At 38.1% G+C, this 19,359-nt stretch overlaps 1 protein-coding gene across 3 annotated transcripts in view; it reads right to left on the bottom strand.

Annotated features, from left to right (window-relative positions):
* The window catches only part of TMTC2 (transmembrane O-mannosyltransferase targeting cadherins 2), a 261,535-nt gene that overhangs the window by 157,227 nt on the left and 84,949 nt on the right, over positions 1 to 19,359 (bottom strand). For all 3 annotated transcript variants that reach the window (XM_082773154.1, XM_082773155.1, XM_082773156.1), the window contains exon 2: positions 1,088 to 1,658. In XM_082773154.1, the coding sequence (XP_082629280.1) occupies positions 1,088 to 1,658 (571 nt within the window). The remainder of the gene's footprint in view (positions 1 to 1,087; positions 1,659 to 19,359) is intronic.

The raw sequence follows: 19,359 nt of genomic DNA, 5'->3' as shown, positions 1-19,359 counted from the left end.
ACTGTCAAAGTATCCACTGATGTCAATTAAATAGCAGCCTTGGAAAATAATTTCCAGTCTTTTAATGGAGCAGGCCAGAGACAGTCTCACTAGACTTCTCTAAACAATATTTTATATGAAAGGGTAAACTCAGGTACATAGAAAATATAAAATAGATAGTACTGGGCAATGTAATAATAATTAATGTTCTATACATATTTTATATGTGAGTAAAAAAAAAAAAAACATAAGATATTATACTGTCAAAACATTCATTTTTGCCAGAAAAGTGCATAACTAAGTCAACATGTCACAACAGTTTATCAGCTGTGAGAGACTACTTGCTTTCTTTTGACTCTGTTTTCACTTGTACAGTACTAGTCACTTGTACAGCAACTAACGTAACTGAATCTTGATTTCAGACAGGGTATATGGGTACCACAAAAATACATGAGCTTTGAGGAGAAGTTAGAGAGGGTTTTGATGCACATTTTTTTATTATTATTCTTATTTCACTTGCTTGATTTTAGGCCAGTTAAGCTGAAAAATTAGAAATATTTTGTTTGGTAAGGCAGTACAAGATTTGTGTCACATTTCCTACTAGGGGGAGAAAAAATACATGCCAAAGGCATGTACCCAGGTTCTGTGCAACTCTGTTAAACTAGAACAATAAAAGCACTATCTTTGCCTCAGGGAGCCTGTAGATGGTATCAGCTGCTGCACTTGCATGCTCAACCAAACTAAGCTGAGTTTGCAAGATACAAGAGGATAAGAGCACGAATGAGTTCTTTGCAAAAGGCAGCCAGATATCCAGTGCCTGATGGTAAACAGAATGAGGAGAGAGCTGCTGGAAGCAAGGAAAGTAATTGAAAGAAACACATCCCCAGCGTCAAATAATAGCAATGGGTAATAGCACATTGTTTAAACAAAATGTAAAAAGTCCTTACTAAACTGCTTTAAACATACTTTCAGTATCAGACATCTGTGCATATTTTTCAGAGTTGACTAAACTACTAAGGATTATTGTGTGCTTGGAAACTCATTTAGCACCTGTTTAATAGTGACTGGTGCTTTATGAATAGTTTATTGGAAAGAAAAGAAGACTCACCTTGTATAAAGCAGGAATGATTTGATGCATTTTCAGCCGATGAAATACAAAGATATCGTACACTGCTGAAATTGCCAGAACAGTCACTCCTTGCTCCTTCCACAGCATGCTGCACCCAGCACACACTCCCGTTCCCAAGATCCAGCCCCAAGTACTAGCTGAGGAACTTCTCGTAGAGCAGTGCTTCACGTAACACATCAGGGAAAGCAGAAAGAAGAGGCAGGCTCCGATGTCTGCCCTCCCCACAATCCCTGCTACAGCTTCAGTGTGGATTGGATGGGATGCAAACAGCAGACCTGCTATCAAGGTCCAGTACCCATCCCCAAAGAGGATCCTGGAGAAGTTTGTGAAAAGGCCTGTGACTGCAGCATGCAACAGGACGTTTACAAGGTGGTAGCCCCATGGGTCCATCCCTCCAACAGCATGGTTGATGCGGAAGGAGAGCGTGCAGAGAGGTCTGTATGACTTGTGGCTCCCACTGTGAGTGAGAAGTGTTCCCCAGAAGTCATTGTAGAATATATGCGTCCACGGCGTCTCTGGCAGAAGGTCCTGGTTTGTCTTGATGGCTCGGCTATAAAAGACAAAAATTCCATTTCAATAGAAGGAAAAGGATACAAATGAAAGGCTATGAAAATGTAATCACACTGCTACAGCAAGAAAGAATGGCATTGTTTTGATGCTGCTTTAATTCAAGTTTTGAATTTTTACAGGAGGTGTTAGAGAAGTCCACATCTATTGACTTTTTGCTAAAGCAAAATTTCCATATAAATTGGCTTTTAAAACATTAGAAACAGATGTTATGCTGCTTCCATTAAATTAAAACACCCTTCAGTGGCATTCATCTGAATCTAACCCAAGAGTAATCGGTTAAGATTTGATGAGTTATAATTAAAATGTAAAAGAAATATGAAAAACTGACAAACGTTATTGTTGAAACAACTGATCCTCCAGTAATTCAGAACTAAAACCCCAACTGGCCTTTTATACTGAAATTTTAATTTAGATGTTGGAATGAATCTCACTGACATGGATGAACAACAAACACAAAGTCGGTAGGAACATGCAAATCTGTGGTGCTGTGTGGACACTCCCACAACTTTCTCATACATATTTTGACTGACAACATTTTCAGCTAACACCTTGCTAGAGACAGACAGCAGAATATTTTATAGTTAAAAATACACCTTCTCCTTAAATTTCTTATATTTACAGTTGAGGAAAAAACATGTTTTACATTGTATTAGCTTATGACTTCCAGTCTGTGTCAGATTGACTGGGGAAAAAAAAATAATGCAGTTTTCAGCATTTTTGTTTCCAGCCACCCTGGCAAGGACGAGTGCCAGCCATTAGCAGTCTCCATCTCTAATTCAATACTGTGAAAATCTGTCCCCTATGTTTGTACAAATCCAATCATTTGCATTTAAAATTTATGCTGAGGAAGAAGGTGTGAGACCTGCTTAGCTCAAAATGATGGCTAGAATTTAATTAATTACTTGTCTTCATAACCAAAATTTAAGCTATTCTGTAAAGGTGCTTTGTTTTTACTACTAAGCTTAACTCATTTAGCATTTATTTTATATGGCTAATTAAGAATCCAGAGAGTTCAAGACTCTACTGTTAAAAATATTAAACAAGAGAAATGATTTATCTCTATTTCTTTAGTCATTCCCTCTTCTGGCCTTTCCAAAAAATACCTTCCCATAATTAACCGTTTTTCAATTCAGATGATACAGAAAAGAAAAAAAAAAAAAAAGTGTGAAATTCGTGCCAGTGTTGGAAATGCAGCAGTCCAATTCATTTGCCCAGATTCGCCTTACATTCTCTTCCCCATGAAACATGTCCCTTGCAACCTGTACCCAAACTCCAGTTTTTATACTATTAGTTTCAGCAATTTTGTCTTGTTCTTTAAAGAAAAATGGTCAGACACCGATATGCTATGTCACAGAATCTTCATGCAAATGCTCTAAATAACATGCAGCTCAGCATTTCCATTGTCTAGCGCACTGCTGTAATGCTTTGACACGCTTCCTCCCGGCGTGTCCTTTTGTCTCTGTGCACATGGAGGTTATGAAGAGGTCAGCTTAAATCCCTTAAAGATCTGATGATGCCTTCTAGAATGCCTGAAAATTTTCATTTTGACTTCTGCTTATGCAGTGGATTAGGTTGCTTCTATTTGTTTTCCCAACCCCATACACATTTTTCTCATTTCAGTCCAGTCACAAAAGAACATTGGAAGAAAACAAGATCTTTGTTTTCACTTTATTTATCTTGTCCTTCCACAGAGTCCCTTCCTGAAATCTAAGTCCTCTGTGATTTCAGTTTGTAGAAGCACTCTCAGGATCACCATGAGGGAAAAAAAAAAAAAATAGGAATTCGGTAAAAGTAAAGCAGGTGTTAGGCTAGAAATATTCCTTTCTCTTCCAAGAAAAGAATAGTATCTAGGACTACAAGCTCCTGAACAGTGAGTGGTGTTAAGAATGGCTATCAGATGTCAGAATTTAGAGTTGAAACCCTGAACTACAAACACATCTTTTTCTTGGGGAAATACTAAAGAAGTAAGTGGCAGCAAAGAAGTAAGTTGCCACTGCAACTGCCCTCTTCAGAGGCTTAGTGCTCTGCTGCAAAAAGGCTAGATAGCAAACACGTTATTCCCAGGAAATGTACGGTTTTGTATCTTTTGCAGATGTGCCCATTTCCAATACTTCCATTTCCATACAACCACTTCGTAAGAGAAAAAAAAAAAAAAGTAACTGTACACATCTATAAAACATATATATACATGTATACATGTATAAAGCTACTGATACAGATGTATAAAATGACTCCACACTGCACTTAATAAGAAAAGGAACCGGCTCTGTCTCTCTAAGTGAACAGCTGCCCTACCATTCCTTCCCACTCAGTATGTATCCCCTTGTTGGTCTCTTCCTTGCCAAAAGTAAACTGCTTTCCTCAAAATCATAAAGAAAGCTATTGTATATTCTGAAGGCATTAATTCAGTCAAATTTCTTTTATGGTCGTAAGACCAAATTTGATGCAAGCCTGATCCTTTCCTGTTCAGTCCAGTTCATATTTTAAAAAATAAACAGCAAGCCTTGTAGATACAGTATTGATCACCCTGTACCGGGCTACAAAATTCATCAGACAATTGTGAAATAAATGTAGTTTCTCATGCGTGTAAGGGTAGCATAGGCTAATACCTGTCAGCATGAAAAATACAGAAACTGCTGGTTCCAGCTCACTTAATGGCCCAGTCATATAAAATGTTATACCCTCTCTGAGAGAGGATTTGAAATAAAGTTCTTTCCACATGATTATTTTTTGCTAAATGTTTGAATGTTACAACAACAAAATAGTCTAGTTAATGTTTAGAAAATAGTCTAGTTAAGGTTTTGGGGTACTGGAAACACTAGTACAAGAGATGAAACTAGATGTCAGACAGCAAAGAAGTGCATCTCACTTAAGCTTCAACTGCTACCCTATTTCACATTATCAAATGTAATAAAATCCACACGTGGTCAACATTTGACTTGACTGAACAACAGGATGCAGGAAAATGAATATCCGAGGTACCGGAGGCAGGCAGCTCTATGCCATTTTGCCCTACGAGTTAAAAGCAAAAAAGTCTCCAGCTTCCCACAGCCTGGCCAGGCCCTGCGCCAGGCCCTCCCACAGGTCCATGGCCTGGCCCAGCTGCCCCCAGCTGCCCTGCTCCTGTCTAGCAAGGCCCCACCTTTCTTTAATTATTAAATTAACAAGCTGTTAATTCTGCTGCAGTAGTGGTGCTTAGTCACTGATTTCAACGGCAATTTTAAAAGCTGTCCCTCTTAATGCCCTGGCAGGCAGTGCTGACATGTCCTTTATAATGTCTGTGCACTCGCAGAGACCGTGGCTCTCCACAGATAGGAAAATGTTATTAATTGCTGGCTCCAGGAAAGACTCTGGGATAAAGGAAACTACAAAACGCCTTTTTAGCCTTGTCTTCTCCTTCTCCTTCACTCACAGTTTACCTCCAGGTTACGTCCTGCAGATTAGTCCAATCTTGCTAATGGGCATAACAAGAGAAACTCGCCAACTGCACTCATCACTCTTAAAAAGAGCTGTAAACTCTGCTCTCACTAAAAGGCAGCAGGTCACAAGGGAAAGCCGTTTTTCAAAGCTCCAACACAACTGGCATTTTTACTTTCAAGCAGCCTCAGATAAGGCTTGCAGACTCAGCCAGGGAACTCGCTTTCGTCAATTTTTAATGCCTGCCCATTTCACGCATCCCGGGAGAGCGGGATATCTTATTCAGTGTACAACAAATGGATCGGTTTGAGAGGAAGAAAAAAAAAAAAAAAAAGAAAGAAGAAGAATCATAGCCAGCTATCAATACTTTAAAAATAGAAGTCGGAAGAAAGACAAAAGCTGCATGGGAAAATCATCTGCTTATCTACTCAAAAGATTTCTTCTGTCTCCTGCTTTATAAACTGCTGATTTGCCTGGGTCAGTACACACCTTCATCACAATTCAAGTAAGATTTTTTTCATCAAACTCAAATAATGCTGGAGACCCAGCAGTTCACACACGCACATATACATGCATAAAAAAAGCCCAGATGTTTTTAAAATTAACAGCTCTATATGTCCTAAACTTCTGCACTAGTGCTAAACCGATCCAGGTGTTAACACCAGGGTAAAAAAACAGATGCAACATTCTAAAGTGATTTAACGCGTTAAGCCATATGTCCAGCTTCAATATTGCTAATGGTCCCCATATGCTGAAAATGAACATCAGCATTTGAAGTACGGAACATATTTTTAAGAAAAAGGAGAACTCCCAAATGTGCACACAGGAAGCTATTGCCCAGCCTTCTCTCCCATAAAATAGATAGGCAGTGATAGACTGGCAAGTCTCTACTTGGAGGTTCTTCCTTGTTTTTCCTCAAGATCATTTTAGAATATTTTTCATTTACTCCCTTTTCATAAAAAACAATGGAAAAGTACCCTAGAGTGTTTCTACAGTATATCTTAACGAGTCATGCTAAGGATGGTTACGAGATTACACATTACCTGTAGAGACAACAAGCCTGGAAAAGAAACTGCCAGAGACTCCTTTTTGGAGTAGAAATTAGCTTCACATCTCCCAGATACACAGTAGCTGAATCTACGTTTCCAAACTTCTCACAGGCTATTTGTTAGGCAGATATGTGGTCAGAAAGCAGGCAAACAACAGACATCATCTATTGTACATGCCTACGTCTAACATATTTGGTTGTCTGTTATATATAAGTCTATGGGGCCTGATGGGATTCATCGCAGGGTAGCCAAAGAGCTGTCTAATGTCATTGTAAGACCTCTCTCAATTATTTTTCAATAGTCTTGGGAATCTGGAGAGGTCCAAGTTGACTGGATGCTGGCAAACATTGTCCATGTTTTCAAAAAGGGCAAGAAAGAAGACCCTGCTAAGTAGAGTCCTGTCAGTCTCACTGTAGTGCCCAGTAAAATTATGGACAAAATTATTCCGGGAGTTACTGAAAAACACCTGAAGGACAACGTTGGTGACAGCCAACACGGGTTCATGAGGGGAAGGTCTCACTTAACAAACTTCCTTTTATGACAGGGTCACCCATCTAGTTGACCAAGGGAAGCCAGTTGATGTCATCTTCTTGGATTTCAATGAAGACTTCTTTACTGTTTCTCACAGTATCCTTCTGGACAAAATGTTCAGCATACAGCTAGATAAACATACGATGAGAGAACAATTGGCTGAGGGGAGGCCTCATGGCAGCCTGCAACTCTGTCACAAAGGGAGCGGAGGGGCAGGTGCTGAGCTCTGCTCTCTGGGGCAGGGAACGACATGGAGCTGGGACAGGGGAGGGTCACGCTGGGCATTAGGGAAAGGTTCTTCACCAAGAGGGTGGTCGGGCACTAGGACACGCTCCCCAGGTCTGTGGTCATGGCACCGAGCCTGCTGGAGTTCAAGAAGCGTTTGGACAACACTCTCAGAAACATGGTCTGATTTTTGGGTGGTGCTGTGTGTACCCAGGAATTGGACTTGATGATCCTTGTGGGTCCCTTCCAACTCAGGATATTCTATGATTCTATGATGGTCATACTTTGGACAATTCTCATACATGACCACAGACTACAGCATACATATAGTCTGCATTGGCAGCAAAAAGGAAAAAAAAAAAATCAGAAAATACTATCTAGTGCATAGAGATGTCTTCTGAGTAATAAGCATAAGTACATGAAAACTCATTCATTTAAATGTTTAATTATAGACTCAAGGGAACTAGTTACCGTTCTTGTAGATGTCTGGCAGCAATTATATCTTGCATGTTCTGTTTTAAAGTTCATTCCTTCTCAACAGTTGTGAAAGTGGGATTTATCTACAATTCCAGCAGGCTGTAAAAACTTATCAGTGCCACTTCACCAAAAAAAAAGCTATCTATATTGTATATTGAGTAGGGACACCTGCAGGAGACCAAATTATGTGCATCCTCTGGGTTTCAGATTGCAGCTTTCAGTTTCTCTTAAGAACAAATATTTATGTGAATCTCTAAGGAACAGCCAATAACTCAGATGTTTTCAGATGGGAAATACTGGGTAACAAGTAGCTAAGTGATATATAGGCTCCTGAGTTGCTGGCTCTGAGAACACAGCTATACACACCAGACACTGCAGAAAAAACACCTACATTCAAATCATATTTTAAACTAATTAAAGCAATACCTACCACCACCAAAGGGAAATGAGGTGTCAGTAAACTAGTGCCTAGCTAAATTCTCCCAAGTTCAGTCCTTTTATTCCTGTTTAGAAATACCTGAATGCATCCAACTCAGTGCTCATACATGAAAGATGATGTATTTTTAATATAATATTCCTATCTTGTATAACTGCTAGTGAAAGCTATTAACTATGCAGTTTGTATAAGAGAGTATATAAATAAATGATAATATTATTTACAGGTTCTGGAATATTACTGTCCTTTAACAGTTATTTCATAGCCAACTTAAGTTTAGTACCAGAACAAACACAAACCACAAGTAACAGGACTGCAAGTAGTGTCTTTCTCATAAAACTTTTGGGGTGATGCTTTCCTGAATTAGATATAAGCAGAATGGAAAGATCTATACTGTACCCTCACATGCTTGCAATTGCTATCAAAAATGATGACACAGAGAAAAAATCAATTAAAAAAAAATAATAATAATAAAAATAATAATAATAAAAAATCATTGACAAGAGTTATGGTCTTGTTTCACAAATAGATGTAGACTTTCTAAGATTTTTCTAAACTGCACAATGTCTTTTAAAGGAATCGATCTTTTAAAATACACAATGCACATTTGTAGAGCATAATGGAAATAAATACATTTAACAAGGTAACTTCAATTCCATCAGTTGTGGTTTGATTCTTCCACCAGTAGGCTACAATTCAATAGCCCTCCAGCTGTAGCTTTCTAGACCTCTCTAACTTTCCAACTAAAGATGCACAGTGTTATTCTGAAGAAGGAATGGAATCCTGAACCAGTGGTGGCACCCATATATAACACCAGGTGCTGTCAAGCTCTGCTTTAACTACACTGAAGCATGCTGCAAGCATTGATTTTCTTATTGACTAAAAGAGCTTTGAAAACTTTAAGCAGCTAAAGGTTCAAAACATTTTGGTTACAAGAAGGTTGAGTTGGCCTGAAAAATCTTTTCCTCCTGGAACATAAATATTTCAAAAGCTAGCCATAAAAGCTTCAGACTGTATCCTTCTCCATACTATAAGCCCTTTCGTTTCTAAGTTTATCCTCTTATGCTAAAAGAATCTGGCTTTAATATTAACCCTAAGTGCACCTCAGTTCCTCTCAGTTCAATCTTTTGCTTGATGTAACAAACACTGAAAGATGGACTACATGAAATCTGAAACTCTAATGTCAACTGCCTGGTTTAGGACTAGTTGATTATTCAGACACAGGTAAGAAATATGCTGGAGGGAAGCAAGAAAATAAATTAATAATTTCTGTTTCCAAACAATGGCATACCATCAGATCCCTCTCAGGAGATAGCAGATACACACAGTGGGAGAAGATGAGCTCCTGTCTTTGTGTCTGCTCCCCACATTTCTTCACCTACTTGTACAATAGGTCTACAAAGAAGCATTTATTGAAAAAAAAAAAAAAAAAAAAGCTTAAATTACTAAACCAGAAAATGTTTTCTCGTTTTCTCAAAGCTGTTATATACGGTAACCTCTCCCCACCACACCATGTAATACAAAATTGCTAATCCTGTTCCCCCAAGACTTCAAGATATTCAGTATTTGCCTGATAACATATTCCTTCAAATACACATTAAAAGTTATTCTTTACAAATATTCTTCAGTGCAAACTACTACCTGGCAAGAGCTCATGATTTATTTCACACACGTACACGTGCACACACACAAACACACATATATATATGTATGGGTAAAAATGTAATTCCAAGCTTCTGAAGCGTGGTCAGAATTCATAGCTGGAACCTCTGCTGCCCTTTTCAAATCTATTTTAGATGATAAAAGTGGGCCCAGCAGGCCTTATTAGATTTACTGTTCCACAGAAGAACATGGCACTACCCTATTTCTCTTCCTTACTTCCCTTTGAGAAAATAAACCATAATTTTTTTTTTTTTTTTTTTTTTTTTTTTCAATTTCACCATATAGCTACTCACAACAGTACAATTACCTCTAAGGAAAATGACATTTTAAGGCTTGAGAATACGGTAGTTACGGTGGAAATGTTAAGACTCTTACCTAGATTAATAGGACAGACATTAAACTACTTTTTCTGACAAGCCACTTACTGAATATACATAAAGCCTTTCCAAAACATGTATATTTTAAATGATTATATGAAAAACAAGGCATACCTCCTGTACCACTGCAGAAGAGCTTATCAGTCACATATCAGTCCCATTAACAGTTCTGTATTATTTTCAGTATATGGCAGACTGTTCTGAGGAAACAAAGCTCAGTCATTTAATTTTTTAAGCTTACATCTTTTGCAATTCAAGTCTATTTATTGACAGAAGTTTCAGAAAGTTTGGGGAGATTGTGTCTTATTATGCCTAAACACAAGCTTCTCATGTACTCCAAAATGAAAGCCTGAAAGACATTTTAGGCATCTGACTTTTATTTTTTGTGAAGCACTGAAAAGAACAGCCAGGAACATGTACACACATAAGTATAGGAGTAACTAATGAGTAGATGAGAAACTTCTGAACCACAACATAATGTACATAATGTACAGACAGCATCCTTTTTATCTTTTCCTTGGGGGAAAGGAGAGGAGGTTACGTGAGGGAGTGTGGTTTGGGTATAAAGGGAAGTGTTAATTTATTTTGTATAAATTCCTTAACTCAAGCCTTTTATTTAGGCGCTCAAAAAGCCTTCATTAACAGAGGTCCGGTCTAAACTTAAAGTTTTACTGCTTTAACTGAAAGGTATGCTACTAAATCTATCTAGTGAAAACAAATACCCAGAGGTTAACTTTAACCTTACACTAGCTTTAGAATCCATATTGAAGAAATGTCCATATTTGGGGGAGGAAAAAAAAAAAAAAAAAAAAGGGCAAAAAGGGCAGTCCCAGACTAGCAACTGTTGGTAATATTCATGTTTTTCACTGCAAGAATCAACTGATTGAGACAGCTGTCAAAATCACAGCGGCTTTCCTTCCTTTATTCAAAGCACTGCAAAGCCCAGATCCCACAATGCTAAAAGCTATCAGCCATGGAATTTGTGTGCATCCCAAATTCTCCTCTCTTGAAAGAGTCTCCTCTTTCCTCCCTTCAACCCCATCTGTAAGTTGCATAAATGTGTAAAAACAGTGTTCTGACCCACAGCAATTGCACACACAAAGAAGTAAGCTGATAACATGGCCCAAAATCTCTACTGAATGATCGCCTTCCAGCTCCTCCTCCTGCTCAACAAATGGGAACAAAACATTTGCACATTGATAACTACCAGGAACCAAAATTTGGGAAAAAAAAAATCTAAGATTGTAATGTGGTGACAAATTTTCCCATCAAAAAGCATCAGGCTTTAGAAAACCAAGTGCCAAGACCATTTATCATTTTGCAAGAGCTTATTAACATTGCACTTAAAATTTTTAACACAATATTTGCAATGTCCTAACCTCAAGCTGGACATGAATTTTTGTTCCAAATTCCATAGACTAAGTTCTTTCTCTGCATACCTGTAAAAATGCACAATTAATTTTATGTAGGAAAGTAAGTAGGAAAATAATCATTTTCCACTTTTCATCCCTTTCCCTATCTAAAGGCTATCACAGAATCAATTGTAGAATCATTAAGGTTGGAGAAGTCCTCCAAGATCATCTGGTCCAACCATCACCCAACCACCAATGTCACCCACTAAGCCATGTCCCTAAGTGCCACATCCAGCCTCTCCTTGAACATCCCTAGAGATGGTGATGCCACCACTTCCCTGGACAAACCATTTCAATGCCTGACTGCTCTTTCTGAGAAGAAAATAATAGCAGATTTTTCATTTAATCATATTGTACAGCACAAGCATTTTCCATTAAGGTTAAGTGGTTAAGTACACTTCAGTATCTTACAAATAGTTATGCTGAAGACTTAATTCTTTTCTTTTTTTTTTTTTTTATACGTAAAAAAAACAGAACACAGTTATCTTTTCTTGTAGCATTGTCCATTTTTAGCACAAAATTGAGTACATGCCTTCAGAAGGCACCCAATTCTGTACATGAGAGACTGCCCACATAAATATATTAAAACTTCAAGACGTGCCATCTTCAGACAGCAACTTCCATATAAAGGGGAAGTGGAAAATATTTTTTTTTATTTTAATTTTTATTTTTAAATCAGTCTGATCTAAGGAACCCAACAGATGCCACTGCTCCAAAATTATCACTGTTTTCCTACTCCAGTTTACTAACTTCTCTGATATGCCGTCACATGTGACTGTGGTGACAGCACTATTTATAGCAATACACTAAATAATATTAGGAGGTCAAGGAAGCTCTCCCTGTGGATTGAGCAACTAAATTATGCTGAGTCAGCTCCAAAGTCCAACTACACACATGAATCAAAGATGCTGCCATTTCAGTGAAACTATCTGGGGACAAAAAGAGAAACACCAACCAACATGCAAAGCAAAACATGTTTAATTTGATGGAAGAAAAACAGCACGAAATTTTAACATTTAAGATGTTAAAATAAAACCCTAGGTTTACATTTCTCTCTGCTGATAACTTAACTCACTTGTGAATCTACCAAAATAATTAAAGTATCTTTTCAGAAGATTCTGAAATAAAAAAAAATTTCCTTGTCAGAATAGGATTTCTATTGAGCAAATTTCCTACAGAATATATATAGGGGCCAAAATCTGGCTAGAAAACATTTACGATGGATGGAGTTGAACTCCTACCCTTAGTCCTTGCCACAGAAAGGTCAGACAAATCAGACAAATTCCTGGAAGCCCTCCCCCCTTCTCCCATTATTTTTAGGTAGAAAAAAAAAAATCAAACTTGCTACAATTATGTCAAAACCAGTTTTAAGGAAAAAAAATCTATCCAAAAGTAAAATGATCCATATAATTGGTCTCACAAAGATGTATAACAACTTCTAGTGAGTAGAGAGACTGTTCAGTATAGTCTTCAGTGTATGAACTATATTCTTTCCAGCTCTTCAACTTTTCTGCCTGAGCACCGTGGGATGCCCTTGATAAGCATATTTTAGCAGAGCAGGCTGGCACCCACTCATTTGGAAGGTGTTGATGCTACTGAAAAACAGGTTAAAATGAGTTTTACTGACTTGTTTCATCTTTGTGCCTCAATCTCAGATGCAGATATCCATTAGAGGGAACAAATCTTTGTGGCATGCCATTGCAATTGTGAAACACTAGAAATCTAAGCCTACTGCAATGTTTAAATAAAATAAAATTTATTTTCTCTTAATTCCATGGTTAAGAACACGCAGGTAGCAGAAACAGCTTGGGATTGACATAAAAGGACTAATCGCAGTTATTTTAGTAAAGAAAATATGGACTTTATAGTCACCATTACATGGTAATCTGCACCAAGCATACTCCAGAGGATTTTACAGGATGCTGTCAAAGATTGAGCTAGAAAGCCAGGAAATGACAAATTAGTTGAATTATGTTATCAGAACACACAGGATCAAATTCTGATTTCTGCTTTATTAGCGTTAATCCACATTAGCATCGGAATAACCTCCAAATTATGTCACTGAAACCAGTAGGGTTATATAATCGAGTGCAATTGGGATAAGCTTTTATAGTCTTTCAGAAGACTTTTTAGATTTCCAAGCACAAAAACAAAACAACCAGAAACCATTTCTTCCTGTGTTTTCAAGCAGCTGTTGGGACGCAGGCAGTAAGTAATAAGGATCTCAGACAGCAATTCAGGGAAACTGAAGCCATTACTAGAATCATGTACGAAATCAACCTTCCCAACTATACCATTACAGCTAAGTAAAGTTAAGCAGAACTACAGAAAGAAAGCAGCACCGAATGGAAACGTACAGATTTTTAAGAGTCTCCAATTCTACACTAGCAAATCTGCTTGCACTTTTTCTCCACTAGTAATTTGTGTGCTGTTTATGTGTTTTTATAAAGCAGGTTTAACTTTCCTAAGAAGTACCCTTCTTAGGAAAAAGTGAAGATCTCTGGGAAGATTAAGCCAATATTTAGCCGCTGGGCTCAACTTCCTACCGTAACATTTAAGTCCAAAAACCCTTGACAGCAGCACAACAGAGGACTACATTTTTCCCGGTAGCTGAGGAATGTGAATGCCACAAAAGGTTATGGTATTTCATAACTCCGGCTTTTTAACAATGACAGCTGTAGGTTCTGCCTAAAGATACCTACAGAGGAAAGCCAATAGAAGAGAACATAAAGCACAAGTACTACCGAAAGCTTTAAAAAAAAAATATGAACAGTTTGCTTCTTTTAGTAGTCCACATCAAACACAGAAATGATTTGTAGGAAAACAATTCATACTCAGTATTTTAGTAACATGGAAGTTGTGTGTCATCTCTTAAATTCTAGCACTGCTAAGGGACAGTAATAATTTTGCCTTCATTATTCACACAAGCAGGGTTGGTTGAGATCAGAATATGACGAAACTTAAAATGTGGTCTTGGATAGATGAGGAGGGAGAGATGCAACCAAGTGGAACAGAAGTGATCCAAAGGAACCAGCGAACAAACTGTCTGCAGAGATTAATCAGCACATACAGACTTCAAAAATGAGAAAAACGGTGGGTACTACAGTGTCGTATTTGTTGACAAGGCTAATGTATTCTCTTCAAATACCTCAGCTTCTCACAGAAGGATGGAAAAAATACTAAATTTCACCTCAGAGAGAAGCTCCAACTTTACATGCCTGTAACTTGAACAGAGTCAGTTTTCTGCTGGGGATCTACCTGTGTTTAACACATAAATCATCTAAGAAATAAATTGCAATGCCTCACCCCACCCCACCCCTAGTCCCCAAAGAGAAACAGCCGTTTTGAATCTTTACATAAACTACAGCGCATATACCTATCACCTACAGAGCTGGGGAAGGTTACCTCTGCAGTGTTCAAGGCTCCCTCTTTGCTGTCTCCCATGGCATTACAAGCCACTGAAAGTTTAATGAAGAAAATTATAGTTTGCTAGAGCATATAAAACAGCAGGATATATTAATTTCTGCATAATAAAACCAATGTAGAGTAACATAAGGAATAAGCAGTTTCTGCTCTACAAGACTTGTGTCTTCTTCTGAGGCTCTACATTGCATCTTGCTACAAAGTTATTGGGAATTCAAGATTTATTTCTCTTCACAGGAAATTAGCTGGAATAACAATGCTATGCATGCATCATAAACATCCCAGCTTCTTAACATGGGATACAAAGGCAAATACTGAGAAATGAATTATGACATATAGCCAGTAAATACAGCTATCCACCGCACCTATCCCATCTACTAAGACAACGTAGCACTGGAGGCCTATTCAGTTTTCAGCACAGACTGCTGTGTTCTTTCAATGAATTCTGAAGAAATGCTGAGACAAGAAGACAATGCTATCCGAATGCGTTAGGAAACCTTACCCAAATGTTGCATGCAATAAGCCATACCTATCTCATTCAAATCCACTTCATCACCCTATCTCATTCTTTCTTAATTCAGTTGTAGGATAAAAGCCTGTAGAAATCAGTGAAACACACAGGCACATGAGCCCACAGGAAACCCACAATGTCACCATCACATTTCCAGACTCACTGCAGGTTTGACGTCCCACCCTTGGAAATGGAACCAAGTCTAACAGGGAGCCGTAGCAGCACGCACTATCAGGATCCTTTCACCAGAAGGCACTCGACTTGAACCCCAAACTTAGAGTGAATACTTAACCATCAACTATTGAGAAAGATAAAATGATATTTCTAGATATATGAGCTGCTGTTATTTTAATATCACAGGCCATTGCTACAAGCCAACAAAACAGATGAAAGTTTTAAATTAAAGGTCACTTCTGCAGGCTGATATTCTGCAATTTTATACATAAATCAAGCCAGGTGACTTATTTCCAATAGCTATGAAAATAATAAAAATGGTTTCAATGACCTCAGAGATATATATGCTTATTTGTGGTTGTGGCCCCAGGCAACCCTGAAATCAGCAATTCCATTAAGTCAGAAGCATGGCACACTGCCAAGCTCCTGTAAGAGTTAAAGGTCCTGCATATACTTTCTTTGTGTGTTTATTTGAATAGAATGGTGACTTTGGATTTTGGGCCACCCATCACTTATAGACCTCCCATTATATTTAAAAGAACCATTCGGCCAAAACTTAACATACACCAGTCAGCTTTGGGATACTAGCTTTTTAAACAAGATGTAAAAGCATCAGAAATTGAAACAAGAGGGAAAAGAGATCAAAACTGGGATCATTTATCTGGAGATATTTTAATGTCTATTTTCCTTTAAAGATAAGACATACAACATTTGTGGTGCAGTTTAATTACAACAATAAGATAAATAACTTATATGCTGTTTGAAAGCCAAAATAAATACATATGAAAACACAGACTGTCCAATATAATAAAATAAGAAATAATGGTGACAATTATCAGAAGACTAAGAAACTACTTCAGGACACCATACTGTTTGAAAAAAGAAGGGAAAGGGAAAGGGAAAGGGAAAGGGAAAGGGAAAGGGAAAGGGAAAGGGAAAGGGAAAGGGAAAGGGAAAGGGAAAGGGAAAGGGAAAGGGAAAGGGAAAGGGAAAGGGAAAGGGAAAGGGAAAGGGAAAGGGAAAGGGAAAGGGAAAGGGAAAGGGAAAGGGAAAACCTTTTTTCCTTTCTTCTCCAGGGTCACAAAAAGAAGCTGTAACAGCTAACATATAATCCTGAAAGTCACAGTGATGTGGGTCCATTAGAAACAAATTTTTCAATGTTCGAGTCAGGATTACTGGCATTTGCCAGTACTCTTAAGGACACCCTGCTACTAAATAAACAATCTGTTTCTAAATCTGGACTCCAGAGCTGCAAAAGCCATCATGAATTACATTTTCATTCAGAAGCTTCAAGCCCTAAAAGTTTAAACTGAGGAATAACTAACATGGGAAAATATCAGTGTACCCTATTTCTCTCTATATAGTTGAGCCCTCTCAAATTAGAGAAATTCATAAGGAAAAATGTTACACCTAATGATGAGTAGGGGAAAGCATGATTCAAACTTGCTAGTAAATACAACACAAAAGCTATACTCACTGGTCTACGGCCCAGCAATGCTGTGGATGCCCCATCCCTGGAGGTGTTCAAGGCCAGGCTGGACAAAGGCCCTGGGCAACCTGACCTAGGGGGTGGCATCCCTGCCCGTGGCAAGGGAGTTGGAACCAGAAGGTCCCTTCCAACCCAGGCCATTCCATGGTTCTATTTTTTCTTGCCAATGGTACTGCTTTTTACCACAAGAGTTCACCCTCAAAGACAGCAAGTGTTAAATTGATACAGATTAAGAGAACAAAGTTTTCTGAACTCACTGGTAGTAGTCTCCCTGATTCAACCTGACATTCACAGCCCCATCTCTATTTTACACTGCATATACTGAATGGAAGACAACAGCAAGCAAATTTCTCTAGAACAGGGACTCAACATATATGTTTTTTGATTTGGCCAGGTACTACAATAAAGGTTGTTAAGTACTGGTTCCAGCCTAGCTGTGTACCACTTGGAAGTAAGCCATAAATTACTGGAATACATTGCAATTTAGGACCTGCTGCTTTAGAAAATTGATTCAATGCTAACATCTAAAGCTTTAAATTTGGCTCCTGAAACAGGATACTCCAAATAAGGAGTTCATTGCACCTCCCAGCAATAATAAAAATCAATATAAAAATACAGATTTATTATTTATTTATAGAATAAGTTAAAAATGGAAGTGCTTGTGTCTTTATGGATTTAAATAGAGAGAGGAAAGCACTGCCAAGAACTGCAGAAGCTCTGAGATTTGCCACTCCACCTTTCCTGGCTGCCAAGAGAAGACAATGGTAGTTCTAAGCTGAACTTCATACCCTCCTATCATCAAATGGACAAACTCATGAAGAAAAGTTGTTCATTAAGCCCAGGGAAAAGGAAACACATCAAACCAATTAGAACCTGTTCTTTGAAAGACCGCATCTGAGTTAATCCTGAAAAACAGAATCGGATAGAAGTGCACAAAAATATTTACGTTTCACACATACATAAATGTTTTTATGGCCTGCTCAACTTAACCATTTTAAAAAAGTAGAATTGCAGTAGAGTACACACTATGCAAAGCACAGGTGGTACCTACTGCAGCATACCTGCCAGTTCATTGGGTTCTCTCCTTGAAACTAAAAGAAAAACTAGTTTGCAGATAACTCTCTCCGGTAAGACACCCCACTGTGCTGGCGACACAAGGCTACCTTCCCACCAGGCATGTTTTGTCTTTGTAGAATTAACTTAAAACCAGTAACAACAACCTACCCTTCCTCCTGGTATTTATTACATGGCTTCTTACTGTCTGAAGGATGCTGATGTCTCTTGGATACGTTTCTCTAATTTTTCAGAACTTATTTTAGATGCCATGTAATGACTTTTAAACTGAAGTTTCATGGCAATGTTTTTCAAGCTCAACTGATTAAAGCTTGTTTAATGAATCTTGAAGAAAATATATTATTCACCTTAATGAGAATTTATGCAAATCACTGCCACTAGCTTCTGCAAAAAAACCTTTTCAATTAATTATAATTAGACTTTTTAGTTTTAGGCTTCTAGTTTTTTCTACTGGGAAATTATAAGCATGAATTTATTTTCTTCCTCCTTTTTTACTCCTTGGATTTTAGACAGTCATTTTATATGAAAAATAAAAAGAGTATTCAAATAGGCACGTTCCCTAATGCTTCTGAAACTCTCACAAATATGGAAAGACCTCTTTCTCTAACTAGAATATTGTACAAATATTCTTTCTACATATTTCAAGGGCATTTTAGTAGCTTGCCTATTAAACACTGATGTAAAAAAAAAAAAATTGCCTAAGTGGATAAACTGTACTTTGAGTATAGCCCATCAAGAAGTTGCAACTCAGGAAGAATATTGCACTTACCAGTAATAATTTCTGAACTATTTTTGCAGGTATGGATTTACAGTGAAAAACACTGTGCAGAGCTCTGTACTGCAGAGATAAAGAAGTTAGAGGTTACTATGACTAATTCAGGTATTAAGAAGCTCCATGAAATTCTTATTACATTGCAACTGATTTTGTAAAATCAGGTGCTTCTAGTTCTTTTGAATAAAGAATCACCATTTTGGTACTAATTGTAACAGCTGAAGCCAAGAAGAGAAGGCAGGAGAAGATTGTCATTGCAGTCTCCCAAATGGAGAGTCTTCATTCTGGAGAACAGCACAATTCCCATGAACCTTGCATGTTCCTCTCGGGCTGCACAGGAGCAGAACCCAGCAAACATTTAGGTCTCACCCTCTTCCTGGGACTATAAAATACCATCCCAGACCCAATCTTGAATTATTCAAGCCTCCTCCATGCTTTCAGCCTCATTTCCCTTCATCAGCACAAATACAGGCAAGGCAGAGAAGGCATTGAGAGCAGTCCTGATGAGAAGGCCCTGGGGGTTCTAGCTGATGAGAAGCTTGACATGAACCAGCAATGTGTGCCTGCAGCCCAGAAGCCAACTGTGTCATGGGCTGCATCAAAAGCAGCGGGGCCAGCAGGACAAGGGGGGTGATTGTTGCCTTCTGCTCTG

The sequence above is a fragment of the Aythya marila genome, assembly GCF_965140915.1.
Source record: "Aythya marila genome assembly, chromosome: 1".
NCBI classification, from domain to species: Eukaryota; Metazoa; Chordata; class Aves; order Anseriformes; family Anatidae; genus Aythya; species Aythya marila.
The sequence above is the reverse complement of the archived record's forward strand: the minus strand, read 5'-3'. Positions and strand labels throughout refer to the sequence as shown.